Source organism: Pantherophis guttatus, chromosome 12, assembly GCF_059756535.1.
Source record: "Pantherophis guttatus breed Tessera chromosome 12, ASM5975653v1, whole genome shotgun sequence".
Classification (NCBI taxonomy): Eukaryota; Metazoa; Chordata; class Lepidosauria; order Squamata; family Colubridae; genus Pantherophis; species Pantherophis guttatus.
The window spans coordinates 10,993,026-11,011,813 of NC_142074.1; the positions used below are offsets into that span (position 1 = coordinate 10,993,026).

Consider the following 18,788-nt stretch of genomic DNA (forward strand, 5'->3'; position numbering starts at 1 on the left):
CCACATTGACTTTGCTTGTCAGAAGCCAACGGGGAAGGTTACAAAATCGTGATCCCATGACCCCGGGACACCGCAACTGTCATAAATGCATGCCAGTTGCCAAGTGCCCTGATTTTGAACGCATGACCCTGGGGAGACTGCCACAATTGTGTGAACAACAGTCATAAGTCACTTCCTTCAGTGATGTCGTAACTTTGAACGGTCACTAAAAGAATAGTTGTAAGTCTGGGACTAGTTCTATTCATTGATATTTGGTCAAGGTAGTGTTTGAATCTGTTCGTCCACCATCCAGGCCCTCACAGCTTCCAGACCCTGGAAAGAGATTTTAACAGCATCCTTCTGGTTTGGCCCCAAAACAATAGAGATAATCCTCGAGTTACAACAATTCATTTAGTGACCGTTCAAAGTTACAACGGCACTGAAAAAAAGGACTTATGACTGCTTTTCAGAGTTACAACCTTTGCAGCATCGCCATGGTCACGTGATCAAAACTGCAGGTGCTTGGCAACTGGTTTCATACTTACGACCGTTGCAGTGTGCCAGGGTCACGGGATCACCTTTTGGTGACCTTCTGATGAGCAATGTCAGTGGGGAATCCAGATTCACTTAACGAACAAGTTGCTAACTTATCAACGGCACTGATTCTCTTAACAACGGTGGCGAGAAATGTCGCAAAAAGGGGCAAAAGCTCACTTAACCACAGAAATTCTGGGCTCAATTGTGGTCGTAAGCCGAGGATTACCTGTAGATGTCTTCAGGTAGACATTCAAACAAAATGGGTGAGAGCATTAAGCCCTGGGACATCCCCCAAATTATGAGCTTTTGGCTCAATTTCTCCCACACTGCCCAATACCGTCTGCCTAAGAGAGAGAAGGAGGACCAGTGGAACAGAATACCTACTCCCATCCCATAATCTCCCTTACCTGGGAGAAAGCTGAGCTTTTATGCCACCCAATCACTTATTTCCAGGGTATTTGATCCTGAAGTGTCTAACCATGCAGTGCCTTCAGAATCTGCATCAGCAGAGAATAGCTTTGGAAAAACAATTCTTCAGGCTTAAACTGAAAATGATAGATGCTTTATTTATCCTTTATTTATTAATTTTTTATGCCCTATAAAGTGGCTCTTGACTGTTGTGACCTAGCCTCACTTAGTCATTACAAGACACAATTAGTCTCAAACAAAGCTATTTTATTATAACAGCTGAGAATTACTTCATTCCCAGCTTAGTCCAAATTAATTCCAAAACAAGTCCTTCAGAAAAAGGCCTTCGGGCTTATCACAAACCTTTATCTTCTTTGGCACCCTGCCAAAGGCCTTTCTTGGCAAAGCCCCACGAAGTTCAGAAACAAGAGATGCCGACTGGAAACAGAATTAACAACATTGCTTTCCTACAAAGAGCCCAAGAGCCTTTGCTGCTCTTTTAAGCCTTATGGGAGGGGCCAATCATCTCCTGGGCTTACTCCTGAGTCGTCCTTTTTGCTTTAGCTGTTCTTCCCTTCTGGCAGCTCTGCGCATGCGTGCACTAGGAACAGGCTCCTCCTGTTCCTCTGCCTCTCTGTTGTCCGACTCTGGAGGCTCCGGAGTCCGCACATCACTCCCAGATGTCCCTGGCCCCATCTCTGCCTCCAATGCAGAGCCCTCATCTGAGCTTTCCCCAGACTCCAGGACTGGCCCATGATCCTCCCCAGCCTCTTCGCTGTCCTATTCTGCTGCCAGCTCCGCAGGCTGCTGGCAAACCACAACACTGACATGCAAGAGCAGGGAAGCCTGTCACCATTTTTCTTTCCACACTGCATGATGCTCCATTATAAAAGATTGTTAAATATCATAGAGTGATATGTGCAATACTACACCCAATTCATTAGAAACGTAAGAGAGGCCTTCTGAATGCACATTCATGATTACATAATGAAGAAGCCAAAGGAAAGTGAAAAATCATCAGTGATTCTGTAGGCAAGCATTGGCAGTACATAAGCACAATAATGCAAGGCGCGCCATGCAAATTGAAAAAAAAAAAAGAGTGATTCTGCTATGAAGTAGACGGAAACGTAAGAGCAAACATCTGCTCTTATGCAGAGCCTAAATTGTTCCAAACAGTATAATTTTCAGAATTTAAAGGAACTTGGCAATTGCAAGCAATAGCACTTATCAATATACTTTTTTAAAAAAAATCTGTCCAGCTTGTCATTTATTCAGCAGCATTCAAAATCCTAAGTCTTATGGCCATCAAAAATGCTGGTGTTGGGGGAAAAGGGGGGAGTTTGTTTATTGCTTTTTTAGAGGCAGCTGCTGCCCACTCGGAAACAGATGGTAGGAATGTTCTGAATAAATCTGATCATTTAGCCTTTTTTTAAAAAAAGGTAAACACATGGCTAAGCTTTGCATGCTATTACATGCATGCCACTGATCTAATGGGTTGCACATCCTATATTAATTTGCAGGGCTGTTGATGAGTGTCCATCTTTGAAAGCAGCTTTCAAGAAACGTCTTTTAGATGTGTTGAATTCCAGTTCTTATCACCTCGAGCTTTATAGATGCTGAGATTTTTTTTGCTGGTTTGTTTTTCGTTGTCCCACTCCCTCCACTTTATAAAATGATTTGCTACACGTCTTTTAAAAAGTCGTTTAAATCATTTGTGAATATTCTTAAAAGTTTTGATCAGCTTTAGGTAGCCTAAGCAAGACATTCGCTATAATTACAGCTAAAATTAACCTGTTCTATTTGCCATATAAACATCCTCAGCTTTCCTTTTTCCTATATTCATTACAGTTGTGAGTAAAGTTTTTACATCGTTTTAGTGCATGTCAGAATGATGTGGAAATCACAAGATTTCAAATAATACACTGACTAGATGAAAGCACAGTATGGTGGCTAACTGGAATTATTAGCTGGATTTTTAATATTTGCAATAATAATACTGTATTTGCATTTAGACCAAAATCAGTAGGTCAATAATGTAGTATATTTAGTGGGTCACTTTAAGAATGACACAGCCTTACTATATGTTAAGATGAATTTGTTTTTGACATGCTAATCCAGCCAACTGTAATTTATTATAGACACTGTTAAGCAAGCATACGTGTTTCTGGTTTAAATCTGCAATTAATCAAATATTGACCCTGTTAAGAAAACAAAATAACTTTCTTAACTCATGAACTTTGAAATTATGTTTGAGAGTACTGTAATGTTTGATAGCTTAGCAAGATAGGAGACTGGAAGAGTTGTGACTGAAACACAACTGTATACATCTTTTCAGTCTGTTTCAGAATTCAGTGTTCAGAATTTGTTTTAAGTAAAGTGGCCTACATAGGCCTGCCTATAAAATTCTGCCCCACATTTACTTAAGACAGTGTTTCTCAACCTTGGTAGCTTGACGAAGTGTGAATTTCAATTTCCAGAATTCCTAGCTGAGGGAATTGCCTGAGGAATTCTGAGAACTGAAGTCCACACACCATGAAGTGTTCAAGATTGAGGAGAACTAATTTAAAACCTTGACTTTCACTCTACTTTTACAAATGTACCATTGTGGATTCCTTATGCTTCCTCACTTAACTTGCAGATAATCCTTACCAAATAAAAATGAATGATTTCCATCTGGAGGATACAAAGCTGTCTGATGGTAGCTTCCTTAGAGACAACCATGTTCCACAGCTCACCTGTTAAAAGCTCTTTTTAACCTTCAAAACAAGGCCTGGCACAGACTTTCTCTACAAGACTGCTAGCACTAGTACTTAAAACTTACATTCCACCGCCCAGTACTTTACAGCTCTCTTTAAGCGGTTTATGGAGTCAGCCTATTGCCCCCAACACTCTGGGTCCTCATTTTATCGACCCTGGAAGGATGGAAGGCTGAGTCAACCTCAAGCCTCATCAGGATCAAACTCCAGGCTGTGGGCAGAGTTTGCCTGCAATACTGCATTCTAACCACTGTGCCACCACAGTTTCTGGGTGGCCAATAGTTAGCAGGAGTCTTAAAACATACAAGGATGCCTTTTAATACAGCCATGTTTTGTTAAAGCCCAAACCTTCACGGAAACCATTTTTGGGAATGAGCTATCAACTGTCCCCACACAAGAACAGTTCAACCCCCAACCATTTCTCACCATTTCAAATGTACCTACTGAACCAAGAATCTTGAGGGGTTCTCCACATATGTAGCACATCTCTTCTTTCTCTCCTGCTCCTCAGTTTACAAGAAGATGCTATTGGTTGACAAAAGTACTGAGATTCATATCTGTTGACAGTGACGAAGCAAATTAAAAGGAGCCAGGCTCGGAGCAGAATAAATGGGAAACCATGTTTTGCCAAGATATTAAAACACGATTCGGGTCTCTTCTTTTTAAAGAAAAAGTCAGAATCGAAGATCAAATCCCCAGTAACATTAAATGTAATCCCAGTAAGCATATTGCCTTGCCTGCACAAGGGAAAGGAACAGAACCCCAAAGCAGGGGTGAAATCCAGCAGTTCTGGAGAACTGGTAGCGGAAATTTTGAGCAGTTCGGAGAACCAGTAGCGGAAATTTTGAGTGGTTCGGAGAACTGGCAAATACCATCTCTAGCTAGCCCCAGAGTGGGGTGGGAGTGGAGATTTTGCAATATCCTTCCCCCAGGAGTGGAGGGAATGGGGATTTTGCAATATCCTTCCCCTGGAGTGGGGTGGGAATGGAGATTTTGCAGTATCCTTCCCCTGCCACATCCACCAAGCCACACCACGCCCACCAAGCCACACCCACAGAACCGATAGTAAAAAAATTTGGATTTCACCACTGCCTCAAAGGCAGAAAGCATAGCTATAAACATAATGCAGCCCAAAATCATGAATCTTTTGAGGAGACATTTTATTAAGATAAATCCAGCAAAATTCCTAACAGTGGGTATATTCAGTCAAACCTGTCCTTCTCTTTTTTAAAAGTTTTTTTTTTGTATTTCATTTAAAAACATGATTACATATTTTAATATTATTCTCCAAAATGTGACAAAATAAAACTACATTTGGGATACAACAAGTTTCCAGCTTCTTAAGATTTTTCATGAAAATATCTCACCTTCTTTATAAAAGCAAGTCACAGAACCACCGGAATGTCTGACGCAAATGTGGTTTTTTGTGTGTATTTTTGTTTTAGACCTCCCCACGTTAAGAAACCATACAACACGCAACAAGGGTAAAATTAAAATCTGAATTCCGTATGACTGACACACAAAGGGATTATATACTGATAGAAGTCAATAGCTACCACCACTGATTCTTTCCGGGTACCATACAAACTATGACAATCACAAAATTTTAAAAACAATGATTTTCTTTTTCTTTCTTTTTTCTTTTTGTTGGTTGGTTGGTTGGTTTTGAAGTCCAAGTAACCGAGATGAAGATGTTCCATGATTAAATTCATGCTAAAAAAACCTGCATTTATAAAATAGTTGATAAAAATATTCCTCTCTTAACAATACAGTATGGAGGTACGAATACCAAATGATGGAAATGAAGAGGGTTTATAATCTGTTACTCGGACTTGGCTTCCTTGACATCAGATACTTCAGCAGCTGGTGCCTGTTAGTATTTGAGAGAAACAGAAATTGAATTAGGCTAGGAAGAAAATCCATTGGAAAGGATACTGGGCGTAACCGTAGATCAGTCCCATACACAATGAATTCTGCAGAGTTTACCAACTTCCGTTCTTGCACACAGCAGCAGGAGGAGACTCCCCAGCTTTTGCTGATTAGCTAACTCAAGCGCCAAACTGTATTTTCCCCCCTAACTTTGAACTCTTATGGCACAATGCCCATCGGTCAATAAGGAAGCCATCTGAAAGCATGAGGTGGTATGGCTTCCATGTATGCCTACCCTGTCCCATATGCACAGAAGACGGCTGCTGAATTTAAAGAGGGGGAAAAAAATCCCAATAACAAAAAGGTCGTAAAATTGAGCACAACTGACTTAACAACTGTCTTGTTTTAGCAATGGAAAGTCTGGTCTCAATTGTGGTCATAAGTCAAGGACCACCTATATATAAGGGCTGGATACAAAGCGGGAATTGTTGAGAGCGGACTTTCCAGATTCCCTATGTATTTGAAAACGGTTCTCGGGATGGCGGGATAATACAGTACCTCGTTAGTTTTGGTATCTCCGTTCTCAGAGTGGTTTTCTTCTTTAGCATCTTCTTGCTTAGTTTCATCTTTTCCTTTGGCTCCTTTCTTCCCTTTTGTTGCTACCTTTTTGTCCTCTTTCTTATCATTTCCCCCTTTTTCTTTCTGTAGAGAGGGAATCACAAAGAGAGAGACAGTAAAACCTCACTTGCTCACCAATCCTTTTTCAGTGGCCAGCCTCAAAACATCATGGTCTAAAACTGGCACTCCTATATAAGATTAATATCTTTTATCTGTTGACGGTAGAGCAATACAGTTAGTCCTTGTTTTGTGACTGCCTTTTAGCAACCATTCAGAGTTACAACTGATGAAAAAGTAACTTTTTGACCAATCCTTGTATTTTTAATCTTTTCAGGACTGCTACTTTTCTACCTGTGCATTTTATCTTTAATTTTTAAAAATTCCAAAAAAAAGAGGCGGGGTATTGGCAATCTCATTCTAAGGTATAGATACTACTAAAAGATCATTGCCTCAAATAATAAAGTCTATATATGATTGAAGAAAACTTTTATCTGTGCTTTCAGAACAAAATTATCATATTTCGATGCCAGGCAGGGAGAACAAAAACTTGAGAGATCAGTGTTTATGTTAATGCTAATAAAATGTATCCAAATTTTAAAGAAGTTTTCTGTGCCAGGATTCCCAGATAATTTCTAAGAGACCCTGACTTATGCAGACGGGGCATATCTTTTCAATTGGATAAAGGTTTTATTTATTTTTCAATACAAAATAAAATAGATAAAATATTTAGTAACTCTTGGCCTGACTTGAACTCATTTCCGTTGTACATTGTAATCTAGGAAGAATGGTTATTTTGAAACATAGTCAATCTGAGTTTCTAGGATACGTTGTATACTGCAAGTAACAATCTGCACATGTACACCAATTTTAACCTAGAGAAAATGCCAACTACAAGACTTATTTCATATGAATTAGCTAGAACCTTTCTTTCTTTCTTTCTTTTTCTTTCTTAGTTCAATTTATATGCCGCCCTTCTCCGGAGACTCAGGGCGGCTTACAATGCATTAAGCAATAGCCTTCGTACTTTTGTATATACCTGCTTAGTAGGGCTTTCAGCCCCCCCCCAAGCGGTGTTCTTTTCTATACAAAGTCAGCTTATTGCCCCCACAATCCAGGTCCTCATTTTACCTACCTCGGAAGGATGGAAGGCTGAGTCAACCTTGAGTCTGGTGAGATTTGAACTTGCAGTAATTGCAGGCAGCTGGTGCTACTTAACAGCACTTTAGTCTGCTACGCCACCAAGGCTCTTTGTAAATTAATGTAACTTTCTCTCATTTCTTCCTCATTGCCCCACCACAAGAAAATGTTAAAGTGACATTTTCAAACTTTTATTTGCAATCCAGTATCTTCACTGAAGTTCTGGCCGAGTTCAAAATCATTACAAAATCCAAGTCAATATAGCACAGGGCTAAAATCAAATGCCCTTCTAAATGCATTGGATTTAGAGCTCCCAATCCCAAAATAGGAAATTTGGTAACTTCTCCATAGTTTTCTCCCTTTAACAAATTCACAGGAAAATCATGAATATAACTGAATAACAGAGTTGGAAGGGATCTTGGGGGTCTTCCAGTCAATCCCTGCTCAAGCACGAGATTATTTCAATCAACTGGTTGTCCATTCTCTTCTTAAAAACCTCCAGTGATAGAGCATTCACAATTTCTGGAGGCAAGTTCTTCCACTGATTAATTGTTCTCACTGTCAGGAAATTTTTCCTTAGTTCTAGATTGGATCTCTTTCTGATAAGCTTCCATCTTTCCATTGTTGTCTTGACCCCATCTTCTTTGTGGTAGCCCCTTAGATACTGGAACACTGCTATCATGTCACCCTAGTCCTTTTCAATATAGGTTCCTTGTTCTCCTTTCGAGGTAACTCTTAAGAAAGTTAAACTGAAAGTGACTCAGTCAAGTTAGCAGTGACCTTTAAAGATAGTGAATTAAACTATCCTCCCACCCAATGAAGTTTCACAATTGAACCATTATGTATCATTCAATTACCCCCATCTTACTCAATAAATCTTCTTTTCTATGGCTTACGTGAATGACAATCTACAGTGTTTTCCTGAAAAGAAGACCTTCATGGATAATACGCCCTGCCCCCAAAACAAGCCCTACCTGAAAATAAGCCCTCCCCGAAAATATGTAACCGAATGCACAGCCGGAACCCCGCCATTTAGGGTTAGGGAGGCAGAGCTGGAAATAAGATTAAGACAGCAAGAAGATCCCTGTCTTGCTTCACACGCCCCAAAATAATAAGACCTCCCCAAAAATAAGGCCAAGCGCTTATTTTGGGGTTCAAAAAAATATAAGACAGGGTCTTATTTTCAGGGAAACACAGTACCATCTTCAGATATAATCTGATCACGGCAGAGATTTTACTTGGCTGCCACAGATAAGCGTACTAGAAAGTGCCTTGGAACCATATTTTGGGTTGCTAGGGATGTGTTCCCCTTCTAAAACCGTCTGTTACGGTGGATAGCAAAGCTGCTCAGGGGAAGGAACTTTCATTTAAAACTCCAGGGTACGTGTACCCTCTTTCACATCTGCACACCTCTAAGGTGTGTGGTTGTTCATCCATTTATTTATTTTTTTCCTTTTAGATACATCTCAGCTACTAGTTAGTTCCTTGGCCTAAAACAGTTCTCTCGAAGTAAACAACTGGCTAAATACAGCAAGGCTGGATTCTCACATCCATATAATCAAAAGCTACTAAATCCAACCTCTCCAAATATATTTCCCCCCACCCCCAGTAAAATTAGATGATAGATCATCATCATCTTCCTCATCATCACCTATATCATGTCATCAGTATACTTAAAAAAAAGAAAGAAAGAAATCAAGACTTCTTTAAGGGAATAAGAGTCCATTCTGACATCGGAGGGAATCCTCAAGTCAAGGCATTAGGACACACAAGCATGTAATTCATTTACCTTCGGCGGCGCCTTTTTCGGCTTTGGCTCTGGTTTGGGTGGAGCAGGCTTCTGTAAGAAAAGCACAAAGATACGTTGTTAAATAAACACAGCATTCTTGTTAGTTCAATTTGCTCAGACCTCTGTGGTCCCTTATAAAACGTCTGAATTTTCTGGTCCTTAGGATTACAATGGTAGCCTTAAAATAAAAATGGCAGCTATAATTTCATAAACCATTATTGACTCTGGAAACATTTATCCCAATGCAAGAGTTATTTTTATACAAGATTTCTGTTTTGGATCTGGATATTGCCTTTAGGTATTGTAAGCTACCCGAGATCATATATTTGAGATGAGCAGCTACTGAAATAATAATTCCCACCCCCCCTATTATGACTGAAGTAAAATATACATGTACAAAGAGAACAAGGTTCTAGATCAGTGTTTCTTAACCATGGCAGCTTCTTCTTTTTTAATTAATATTTTTATTGCGTTTTTACAGATAAACAAATATTACTCATCTTATGCAGAACTGCGAACATTTACATACCATAACATTCCAATTCAAATACACGCTATACATTTTTACTATACATTTAATTCTACTTCTGTTTTTCTGTTCTCAATCCAATTGTACCACTTCTCCCATATTGCGTAGTATTCCGAATCTATTTGTCCTTTCAGTTCAATTGTTAATTTATCCATTTCAGCACAGTCAAATACTTTTTTAATTATTAAACCTTTGGAAGGTATATTTGTATTTCTCCAACATTGCGCGAAAGCTAACTTTGCTGCGGTTATTATATTTAAAATGAAATTTATTATTCTTTTATCGTATTTCCTTTTAGCTATCCCTAGGAGAAATAGTTCCGGGGTATATTCTATGAAATAGTTCCGGGGTATATTCTATCCTGTTAGTTCCTGTAACCATCTATGTATTTTCTTCCAGTACTTCATTTCAGGGCACAACCACCATGTATGATAAAAGTTACCTTGTTTTTGACCACATTTCCAACAGTTCGGGCTTAAATTTGGATATATCTTTGCTAGCCTAGAAGGTGCCAAGTGCCAGCGACAGAACATTTTATATTGGTTCTCTTTGTATTTTGCCGATTTAGTTATCTTATAATTTCTATTTCAAATTTTCTCCCAATCCTCCAATTCTGCAGCTTCTACTTTTATGGTCTTCAATTCCCAGAATTATTAGCTGTGGCCATGCTGGCTCAGAATTCTGGGAGATGTGAAGTCCATCTATTTAGAAGCTGACAAGTTTGGAAAATACTCGAGATGTGGCTTATCACGGTGAAGCAATAGTGTCATGTATTTATTTAGAGTAAATATTATATTTAGACTTGGAAGTAATTCACAGGAGGCTACTTTGAGTGATACTTTGAAAGATCTATTGATTGTAACAGCTTTAATGTAATATGGATTTTTTAAAAAGAGTCGTACACTCACAGCAGACAGTCTAGCCGATCGTCTCTTTGGCTGCAGAAGAGAAAAACAAATTACTAAAACCAAACATCAGTTTTCTTAAAAGTAGAATTCACAGAAATTCAAAACAACATACCTCAGGCAACCATGCTCTTTGTCAGCACTAGAGTAAATGCTCTTCTCATTTAACACGAAAATCCCACTACATTCATTAAGACTTATTTTGAAAAAAAAAAAATGCATCGGATACAGTTTTGCAAAAGTGAAATGTTATATTGAAGGAATGCCAAGACTATGTAGCTGGTTTGTAACTCTTACAGCCTAATAAACCATAGCTGACTGGAACAGAAACAAGCAATTATGTCTACATATTTTCTTCTCTTGGCACTTTTCTTCATACAATAAACTCTGCGGTCTCTTAAACTAGGATTGCCTTACAACCAAACTGGGATATTCTAGCTTATCTGGTGACTACTTATCAGGATGTAGAAGTTAGTATGGTTAGCTTTATTGCGTGTAAAAAAACCAAAAATGATACAGATGAATGACAATATTTGTTATCTGCCCAACTAAACACATTTTGTTGGATAGAGATGTGAGTATGCTACTTTGGTGTGGTAATGAAAGCACCAGGAGACCATGAGTTCTAGTCCCACTTTAGGCCAAAGCCAACAGGGTGGTTGTGGGAATCTTAACTGTGAAAAGGCAAGGGCCAACCATTCCACAACTGTTGCCAAAAAAACTACAGGGAGCGTTCTGTGTAGTCGCCAGGAATCGAAAGTGATCTGAAGACAAACAAGAACAGAACTAACCATTTCCTGGGTTCAGTTTGTATCTTCATTCTCCCGATACTCCTGTGGAGTTCATTTTAGCTTTTGACTAACTGTAGCTCTCTGTGACATTGAAATCTGGTTCGAAAAAAGAATTGATCCCAAAGTCTAATGTCATCATCCTGGCCCTTTCTCTCACTACTCATAAACTTGAACAAGCTACAAACTTTTGACATTGGGGCAATAACAATTGAAATTGAAAGGTAGAAGTCTCTTCCTTCCAGGCCCACAGATGAAAAGGAGGAACGGAGCCCACAGTGGCTTGAGGTTGGCTGCAGCACGTTCTCCAAGCAGGAAAACTGGTTTCTTGTAACAAACTGAGGCAGAATCCTAAGCCACACTGTGGTTTGCAATCCGTGGCTCAAAGATTGATGTACTGAATGCAGCCAATTATGATTGATAGCATGACAATACTATGAAGAAACTATTTTGGGATGGAGGGGGAAACCCCGATGTTCCTACTCAGTGATTTTCTCTTTTAAGCAAGTCCAACTGCACAGATTTTTTTCATTGCATGTAAAAAGAATTCTGCCATAGATTTACTCGGCATATAAATTGTGTGTGCGCTGATCAGTTGCAAATTCTTGGCAAATCAATCTTCCCAACATCCTTGCCATGTAGATTTAAAATCCTACCACATGCTCCCATTGCGTGTCAATCCTTGTGGCACATGTTTTCCCAACTCCTTTGAAGACTCACTTCATCTCGACAACTGAATATATATATATATATATGTATGAAAAAACCTTACCTCCTCCTTTATTTCACCTTCAGCTGCAGCCTAGTTTAATAAAAAAAGAAACAAACACAATATAAACCACTTACTTTTGTTCCAATTTTATAAAAAGAAATGGATGCCAAGAAAAACTGGCGGTGTATCTCATTGACTAAAATAAATGGCCTAGTAAACATGAGACAGTAGACATTTTTAACATAAAAGGTGAGAAAAAGCTTTATTGGGATCCATCCATCAAAACTGACAAATGAAGGCAATTGTATCTTGCATCAATCAAAACCCTCAAAAAAACCCGCAAATGATAAAAAAAATAACTGAGCGAGCAACTAGAGTTACACATACAGCAGTGCAAGAAAACTCCAAGAACTGACCAATTTATCAATCAATTCCACATCAAGCCTTCTAACTCTTCCTGTTGTGTTTCAGTAAAAAAATAAAATAAAAAAAATAAAATCCCAATCAAATATAGCGCAGGCTGCGTTTTTTTTAAAAAAAATTAGAAACGGATCAGATTCTTCTGCCAAAAGCTGCAATTTTTAACAGTCCCGCAGGCTTCTCTCTCTCTTTTTTTTTTTTACATTGTTTGAATACTCTTCCAAACTCCCCGGACTACACATCCCACAATGCTTCTCGGGGCGGTCCGTTTTGCTTGACGTCATCGCGTCCCAACTTTAAAAAACAGGAGGCAGCCAAAAAAAAAAAAAAATCCCGCCAAATTACCTGCAAGAACAAGGTCGTTTGCAAACGACCTGCAAAGGGCGTGGAGCCTTTTTAAACGCATCTCTCGCTTTAGCCCCCACCCCCACCCCACCCGGGAAGGCGGGGACATAAAGCGAGTCGGGGCTCCTCTGCTTTGCCCTACAAACTCTCTTGCACACAAGCCGACATCACCCCATTTTTTATGGCATGCTTTCCCCTCCCCCTCCCCCCTGCTCCTTATATAGCTGCACTTTCCAAACGGGAAAACCTCCCCTCCCCCCCCTCCCATGGGTAAATCTCAAGGATCGGATTTGCAAAAGAATAAAACAATAAATTAAAAAAAAGAGGAGCGGGGGGGGGGAAGCGAGAGAGAGAGAGAGAGACGCCTGCTTGTTTAAAGTTGCACCGAATTGGGGCTTCGGAAATCTCTTGCCACATCTCAAAGCCCCCCCCCCCAAATATGGCAAAGCTCTGCGCCCCCTACCGGCTCCGAGTCGCCACTGCACCACCATCTGGTATGACAAGTAGGAGGAAGGGCCGGGAGAACGAAGGAAAGATGGGGGGGGGGGAGAGGAAGGGGAAAAAAAAAATAAAAAGAACAAAGGCAAACGCAGGAGAGCCAGAGATTCCCCCGATCGTGGGGGGGGGGAGAAAAAAAGCCTCCGATGGCTTCAAGACAAGCCCCGGAGGCTCGGCAGGGGGCTTTGCATTTTGGAGGAGAGAGAAGAGAGGAGGAGGAAGAGGAGGTGGGGCGCCTGCGGTCAGCAAGCGGCACTATGGCTGTTTGCAATCCAGCATGGAGACGCACCGAGCCAGGCTCCGTTCTGCAAACAAAAAACACCCCCCACAAAAGCCAAACTCCACTCGGCTCAGCAGCTTTTCGGCGGGGATTGCCGATCGCGGCTGCCAAGCGCCCGCCCTCGCTCCCAAGCGCTCGCTCGCTCGCTCGCTTGCACGGGAAAAAAAGCTTTCCACGAAACCCCCGCGCACACACACACACACACAAAAACACACACCGAGCACACGGGCGCGCGCGCGCAAGTCAAAGCCATCTTTCTCTCTCCCCCCCCTCTCTCTCTTTTCTCCCCGCGCAAAAAGGGGCTTTCGCGCGTCTTTCCCGTCCTCGGTCCGTTGCAGCCCCCCTACCCACCCACCCTTCCAGCACCACCACCACCACCACGTTCGCTTGCTTACCTTTCTTTTGGGCATAGTTGATCCTTTTGAAAGTGTTGGTTGCAGATCAGAACGAGATGCGGATCTTTGCAAAGGGGGAGGAGGGAAAAGGCGGTCGCCCTCCCCTCGAAACAAATGCAAAAGATGAAGGTGGGGGGGGGAGAGAAAAAAAAAGGGGGGGAGAATCAAAGCACCGCGCGCAAAACAAAACCCGCTTTTTTTTTTTTTTGAGAAAAAAAAGGCCTGATTTTTTTTGGTTGGTTGGTTAGGTTGGTTTTTTTTTAAAAAAAAAAACAAACAAACAAAAACAAAAAAAGTCTCTTTCTTTGCAAAACTGTATCAAAACACCACGAGCGAATGGCAGCGGCGGCGGCGGCAGCAGCAGCAAAAACAAAACACACACACACACACACACGAAAAAAAAAAAAACCCACCCTGAACCTTTTCTTTTCTTTTTTTTAAATTTAAAAAAAAAAATCCCCCCCTTCTTTATTGCAAACAGTAAAATACACCAACACTCAACCAAACTGCATGAATGGGAAGCGCGAGGAAAGTCCTGGGCCGAGAATGACGCGCGCCTGAACCAATAGAAAGCTCGGGCCGGACCTGACCAAAGGCGCCGATTGGTAGGATTCGGACGGGAGGCGGAGCCAGGCTTCTTAGCGCGAGAGAGGCGCTCGCGCGCGTCGCCCAGTGCTTTTTTTTTGCCGTCTGCGCAGGCGAGCGGCCCTTAAAAAGCGCTTCCTGAAACCCCCCCCTCTTTTTTTTCTCCCCCTCCCTCCAACTGGGCGAAATGGCCCAGGGACTCCAGGGCCAGCCCCCCTCCTTTTATGCCCCCTCCTTTCCCCTGCGCCCCCTCCCCTTTCTTGCAAGCTTGCACGACCCTCGTCGTCTCTCCTTGGCGCCCAGCCCCTTGGGGCAAAGGAAAGGAAACCCCCTCCTCCTTCCCTCCCCGTGCAAATCTGCGCCTCTTTGCAGCGCCCCCTCTCCCTTTGCAAAGAGGCCCAGAGTTGCCCCCTCTTCCCCCGAGGAAAGGGGGCTCGTGCAAAGCCCTCGGGCGGCGTGCAACACGGGCGAGCTCGCTTTCCCTTTGCACGGGCTGCAACATGGCTGCCCTGGCGCCTTCTCTTGGCGAAGGCAGTGGCTGCGGAGGAGGAGGAGGAAGAAGGGTGCAGATGGGGGAGGGGTGCTAAGAGTGCAACACCCCCCCAGGGGGGAGGGGGAGGCTAGCCCGATGGGTCTGCATGGAAGGATCGCCCCCCCCTTCTCCTCCTCCTCCCCGAGCAGATTGCAAAGGGTGGCAAGCCTGCAAAGGGGACACTTTCCTCGCAGCGGTGGGTTGCTTTTGCAAGAGAGTGGACGAGCGTGCATTTGCTAGGCCGGAGACCCGGGGCTGCGCCGCCTGCTTGCTTCCTTCCTCCCCCCCCCAAACGAATGAAAGAATTTGGGAACCCTGCAATTCCTTAGGATGGATTATTCCTGACTTTGACGGCTCCGTCGCTCTTCTTTCCAAAAAAGATTCCAGAGGGGTTTTCAAAGGAAACAATGGAAAGTTTTAAATAAAATCCACATCATCCCCTTTTCTACTTAAAAGCGCTCGAAGGGGCTGTAATACTGTAACCTGCCTTGTCTGAAGCGATGCTCTATGCACGCGCCTCTTAATTCAATAGGCAACATTTGTTAGGCTCCTAACCGCTTTGTGGATTGGGATTTGGTTCCCACCTTGGATATTTGCAGGCTTCCCGTTCAACGAGAGCTGTTTCCCCCTTAGAGAACTGTCAGCTAATAGGCCTAGATTAACACTGTTGTTTCGAAATTGTCACTTTTTAGGCACCTTTCATGTCTATTCTAGGTAGATCTGATTAGGACCTCAATGCCAGACTATTAACTACTAAGACTATTACTATTCTTCTTCTCATCCTTCCTAGTACCTATCTCTTCCCGCTTATGGCTATATCCACGTTGCTTGTATCTTTACAATTTATGTTGTTTTTATTTGTTTCCTAGTATGATTTGATTGCTTATTAGTATCCTATGACTATCACTAAGTGTTGTATTTTATGATTCTTGACAAATATATTTTATTTTTTTCTTTATGTACACTAAGACCGTATGCACAAAAGACAAATTCCTTGTGTGTCCAATCACACTTGGCCAATAAAGAATTCTATTCTATAAAAAATAAAATAAAAAGAGTTACAGATACCCACTTTGCAGACTTTCCATTGGAAACATTGTATCTGAATTTACTTAGAATTGCTTTTTTCCTCCTCCTGAAGATGATTATTTTTTCCTTCCAGCAGTTTAAAAAAATATGTTTTTCCTTGTTTGGGAAAGTTTTTTTTTTCCTCGTTTGGGAAAGAAAATATTTTTTTTCCTCGTTTGGGAAATGTTTTCTTGCTTGGGAGAGAATTTTTTTCCCCCTTTGGGAAAGAAAATGGTTTATGGTTTAATTCTGATTTGCTTTGAGTTTTGATAAATAGACTTGAAAATATGAAGGTACAGCTAGTAAATTCCTCACTTTTATGGAAACAGCTTAAAAAAGGTACAAGGCTAGAGTTTCTTATTAAGGGTGAAAAGTATGAGCAGCAAACCTGTGCAATAGCTGCTGTCTATAGTAGAAATTTAAGAGCAGTGGCTCGTTTTAAGAAGCAAATCTGGCACTTTTCTGCTGGTGGTCTTTCCCTACATTCTATTCACTGGTAGTTCAAGGAATAAAGTTTTATGGGCTGTAGATGCCGTGCTTTGTCAAATCTCTACGTCTTCATTTTACGGCAGGCAAAAGTGTAAAAAGCCATCTTTTGCAGACACCAGAACTGTGGGCACTACTCAGCCAACAACTCTTATTTTAGTTGGTTGGGGATGCTTTATAGTTTAAGTGAATGGTGCCAATCCAGAAAATTGAGCTAATTGATAGGAAAAATGATTTCTTTACCCCAGGAAATGTAGACCTTTATGCTTTACCTCTATAGCAGGGGTCCCCAACCTTGGCAACTTTAGAATAGAATAGAATAACAGAGTTGGAAGGGACCTTGGAAGTCTTCTAGTCCAACCCCCTGCTTAGGCAGGAAACTCTACACCAGTTCAGACAAATGGTTATCCAATCTCTTCTTAAAAACTTCCAGTGTTGGAGATTTCACAACTTCTGGAGGCAAGTTGTTCCACGGATTAATTGTTCTAACTGTCAGGAAATTTCTCCTTAGTTCTAGGTTGCTTCTCTCCTTGATTAGTTTCCACCTATTGCTTTTTAATCCTGCCTTCTGGTGCTTTGGAGAATAGCTTGACTCCCTCTTCTTTGGGGCAGCCCCTGAGATATTGGAATATTGCTATCATGTCACCCCTAGTCCTTCTTTTCACTAGACTAAACATACCCAATTCCTGCAATCGTTCTTCATATGTCTTAGCCTCCAGTCCCCTAATCATCTTAGTTGCTCTTCTCTTCATTCTTTCTAGAGTCTCCACATCTTTTTTACATCGTGGCGACCAAAACTGAATGCAGTATTCCAAGTGTGGCCTTATCAAGGCCTTATAAAGTGGTATCAACACTTCACGTGATCTTGATTCTATGCCTTCTAGCTTTGCTGACTGAGGAATTCTGGGGGTTGAAGTCCACAAGTCCTAACGTTGCCACGGTTGGGGACCGCTGCTCTACAGAGAAGGGCACTTAAATCTGAGATTTGTGTGTCTCCAGTTGGGCATCCAATTGACTTCAGCTGGATTTAAATTGCAGGAATTGCTATTTTTCTTAAAGTGTCTTTCCTTTCTGAGGAAAGGTCAACAGAAATACAGCTATAAAATAATAGGAACTTAATTGTTGGAAGAGAAAAGAAAACACCTCTTTCCTCTGATGACAATCGCTGATCTTTCATTCAGAAGGCCAAGTGGCAACTGATCCGTCAAACCTGTCTGGTCTACTTCTCCAGCTCTCACCGTTTCTTCATGTCAAGCAGGTCAAAAGTGAACAGAACACACCTAAGGGCAGATACCTTCCATTCCCATGTTCACCGGATCTTGAATGAAAGCAAGAGTGGACAAACCGGCAAAGAAACTATAGTGGATGATTTGGCCAGGTGAAATCCTGTTGCACCCAAGGTAGATGGGCTGGGCCATTGTAGGAAAAGAGATCTGGAGATGAGGTCTTTTTGTAGCTGGAACAAAATGGGTGGAACACCGTGTCTCTTCTTTGGTTTTGGCATAGGCTGCTACAGAAAGTTAACTGGTACGTTTTGAAAACCAGGTTTAACAGCCGTGTAAATCCAGCCTTTCCGACTTATAAACTTTAGTTTTATTTATTTATTTATTGGTTGGATTTATATGCCGCCCTTCTCCGGAGACTCAGGGCGGCTTACAATGCGTTAAGCAATAGCCTTCATACTTTTGTATATACCTGCTTAGTAGGGCTTTCGGGCCCCCCAAGCGGTGTTCTTTTTTATACAAAGTCAGCTTATTGCCCCCACAATCCGAGTCCTCATTTTACCTACCTCGAAAGGATGGAAGGCTGAGTCAACCTTGAGCCTGGTGAGTTTTGAACTCGCAGTAATTGCAGGCAGCTGGTGCTACTTAACAGCACTTTAGTCTGCTGCACCACCAAGGCTCTTTGAGGGATCCTTGTTGCTCTCTGAGCTTGGTTGTTTTCTTGAAGATGTTTCTTTACTCAAACTAGTAAAGAATGGGGCTTACTATTGATGATGTTACCTAATTTGGGTAATGAAATGTCTGCAAGAAAACAACCAAGCTCAGAGACCAGCAAGGACCCCTTCATTTCAACCCTTAGCTGAAAATATTCTCCTTTATTGAAACTTTAGTTTATTGCTTAATGCATGGAATGCCAACAAGGCACTTGG

At 41.6% G+C, this 18,788-nt stretch overlaps 1 protein-coding gene and 1 long non-coding RNA gene across 3 annotated transcripts in view; one reads left to right on the top strand and one right to left on the bottom strand.

Annotated features, from left to right (window-relative positions):
- Positions 1-18,788, top strand: part of LOC117675927 (uncharacterized) — a 59,278-nt gene that overhangs the window by 33,751 nt on the left and 6,739 nt on the right. The gene's annotated exons all lie outside the window — the stretch shown is intronic.
- Positions 4,824-15,083, bottom strand: HMGN5 (high mobility group nucleosome binding domain 5). Of its 2 annotated transcripts, none has more exons than XM_034434989.3 (6): positions 13,966-15,083; positions 12,088-12,117; positions 10,531-10,560; positions 9,094-9,144; positions 6,108-6,251; positions 4,824-5,550 (listed from the first exon to the last, which is right to left on the bottom strand). In XM_034434989.3, the coding sequence occupies exons 1-6, from the start codon at positions 13,978-13,980 to the stop codon at positions 5,503-5,505; spliced, it is 318 nt and encodes a 105-aa protein (XP_034290880.1). In that variant the 5' UTR covers positions 13,981-15,083; the 3' UTR covers positions 4,824-5,502. The 2 variants fall into 2 exon arrangements, with proteins under 2 accessions (XP_034290880.1, XP_034290879.1); XM_034434988.3 differs by having other exon boundaries at positions 10,525-10,560; positions 13,966-14,650.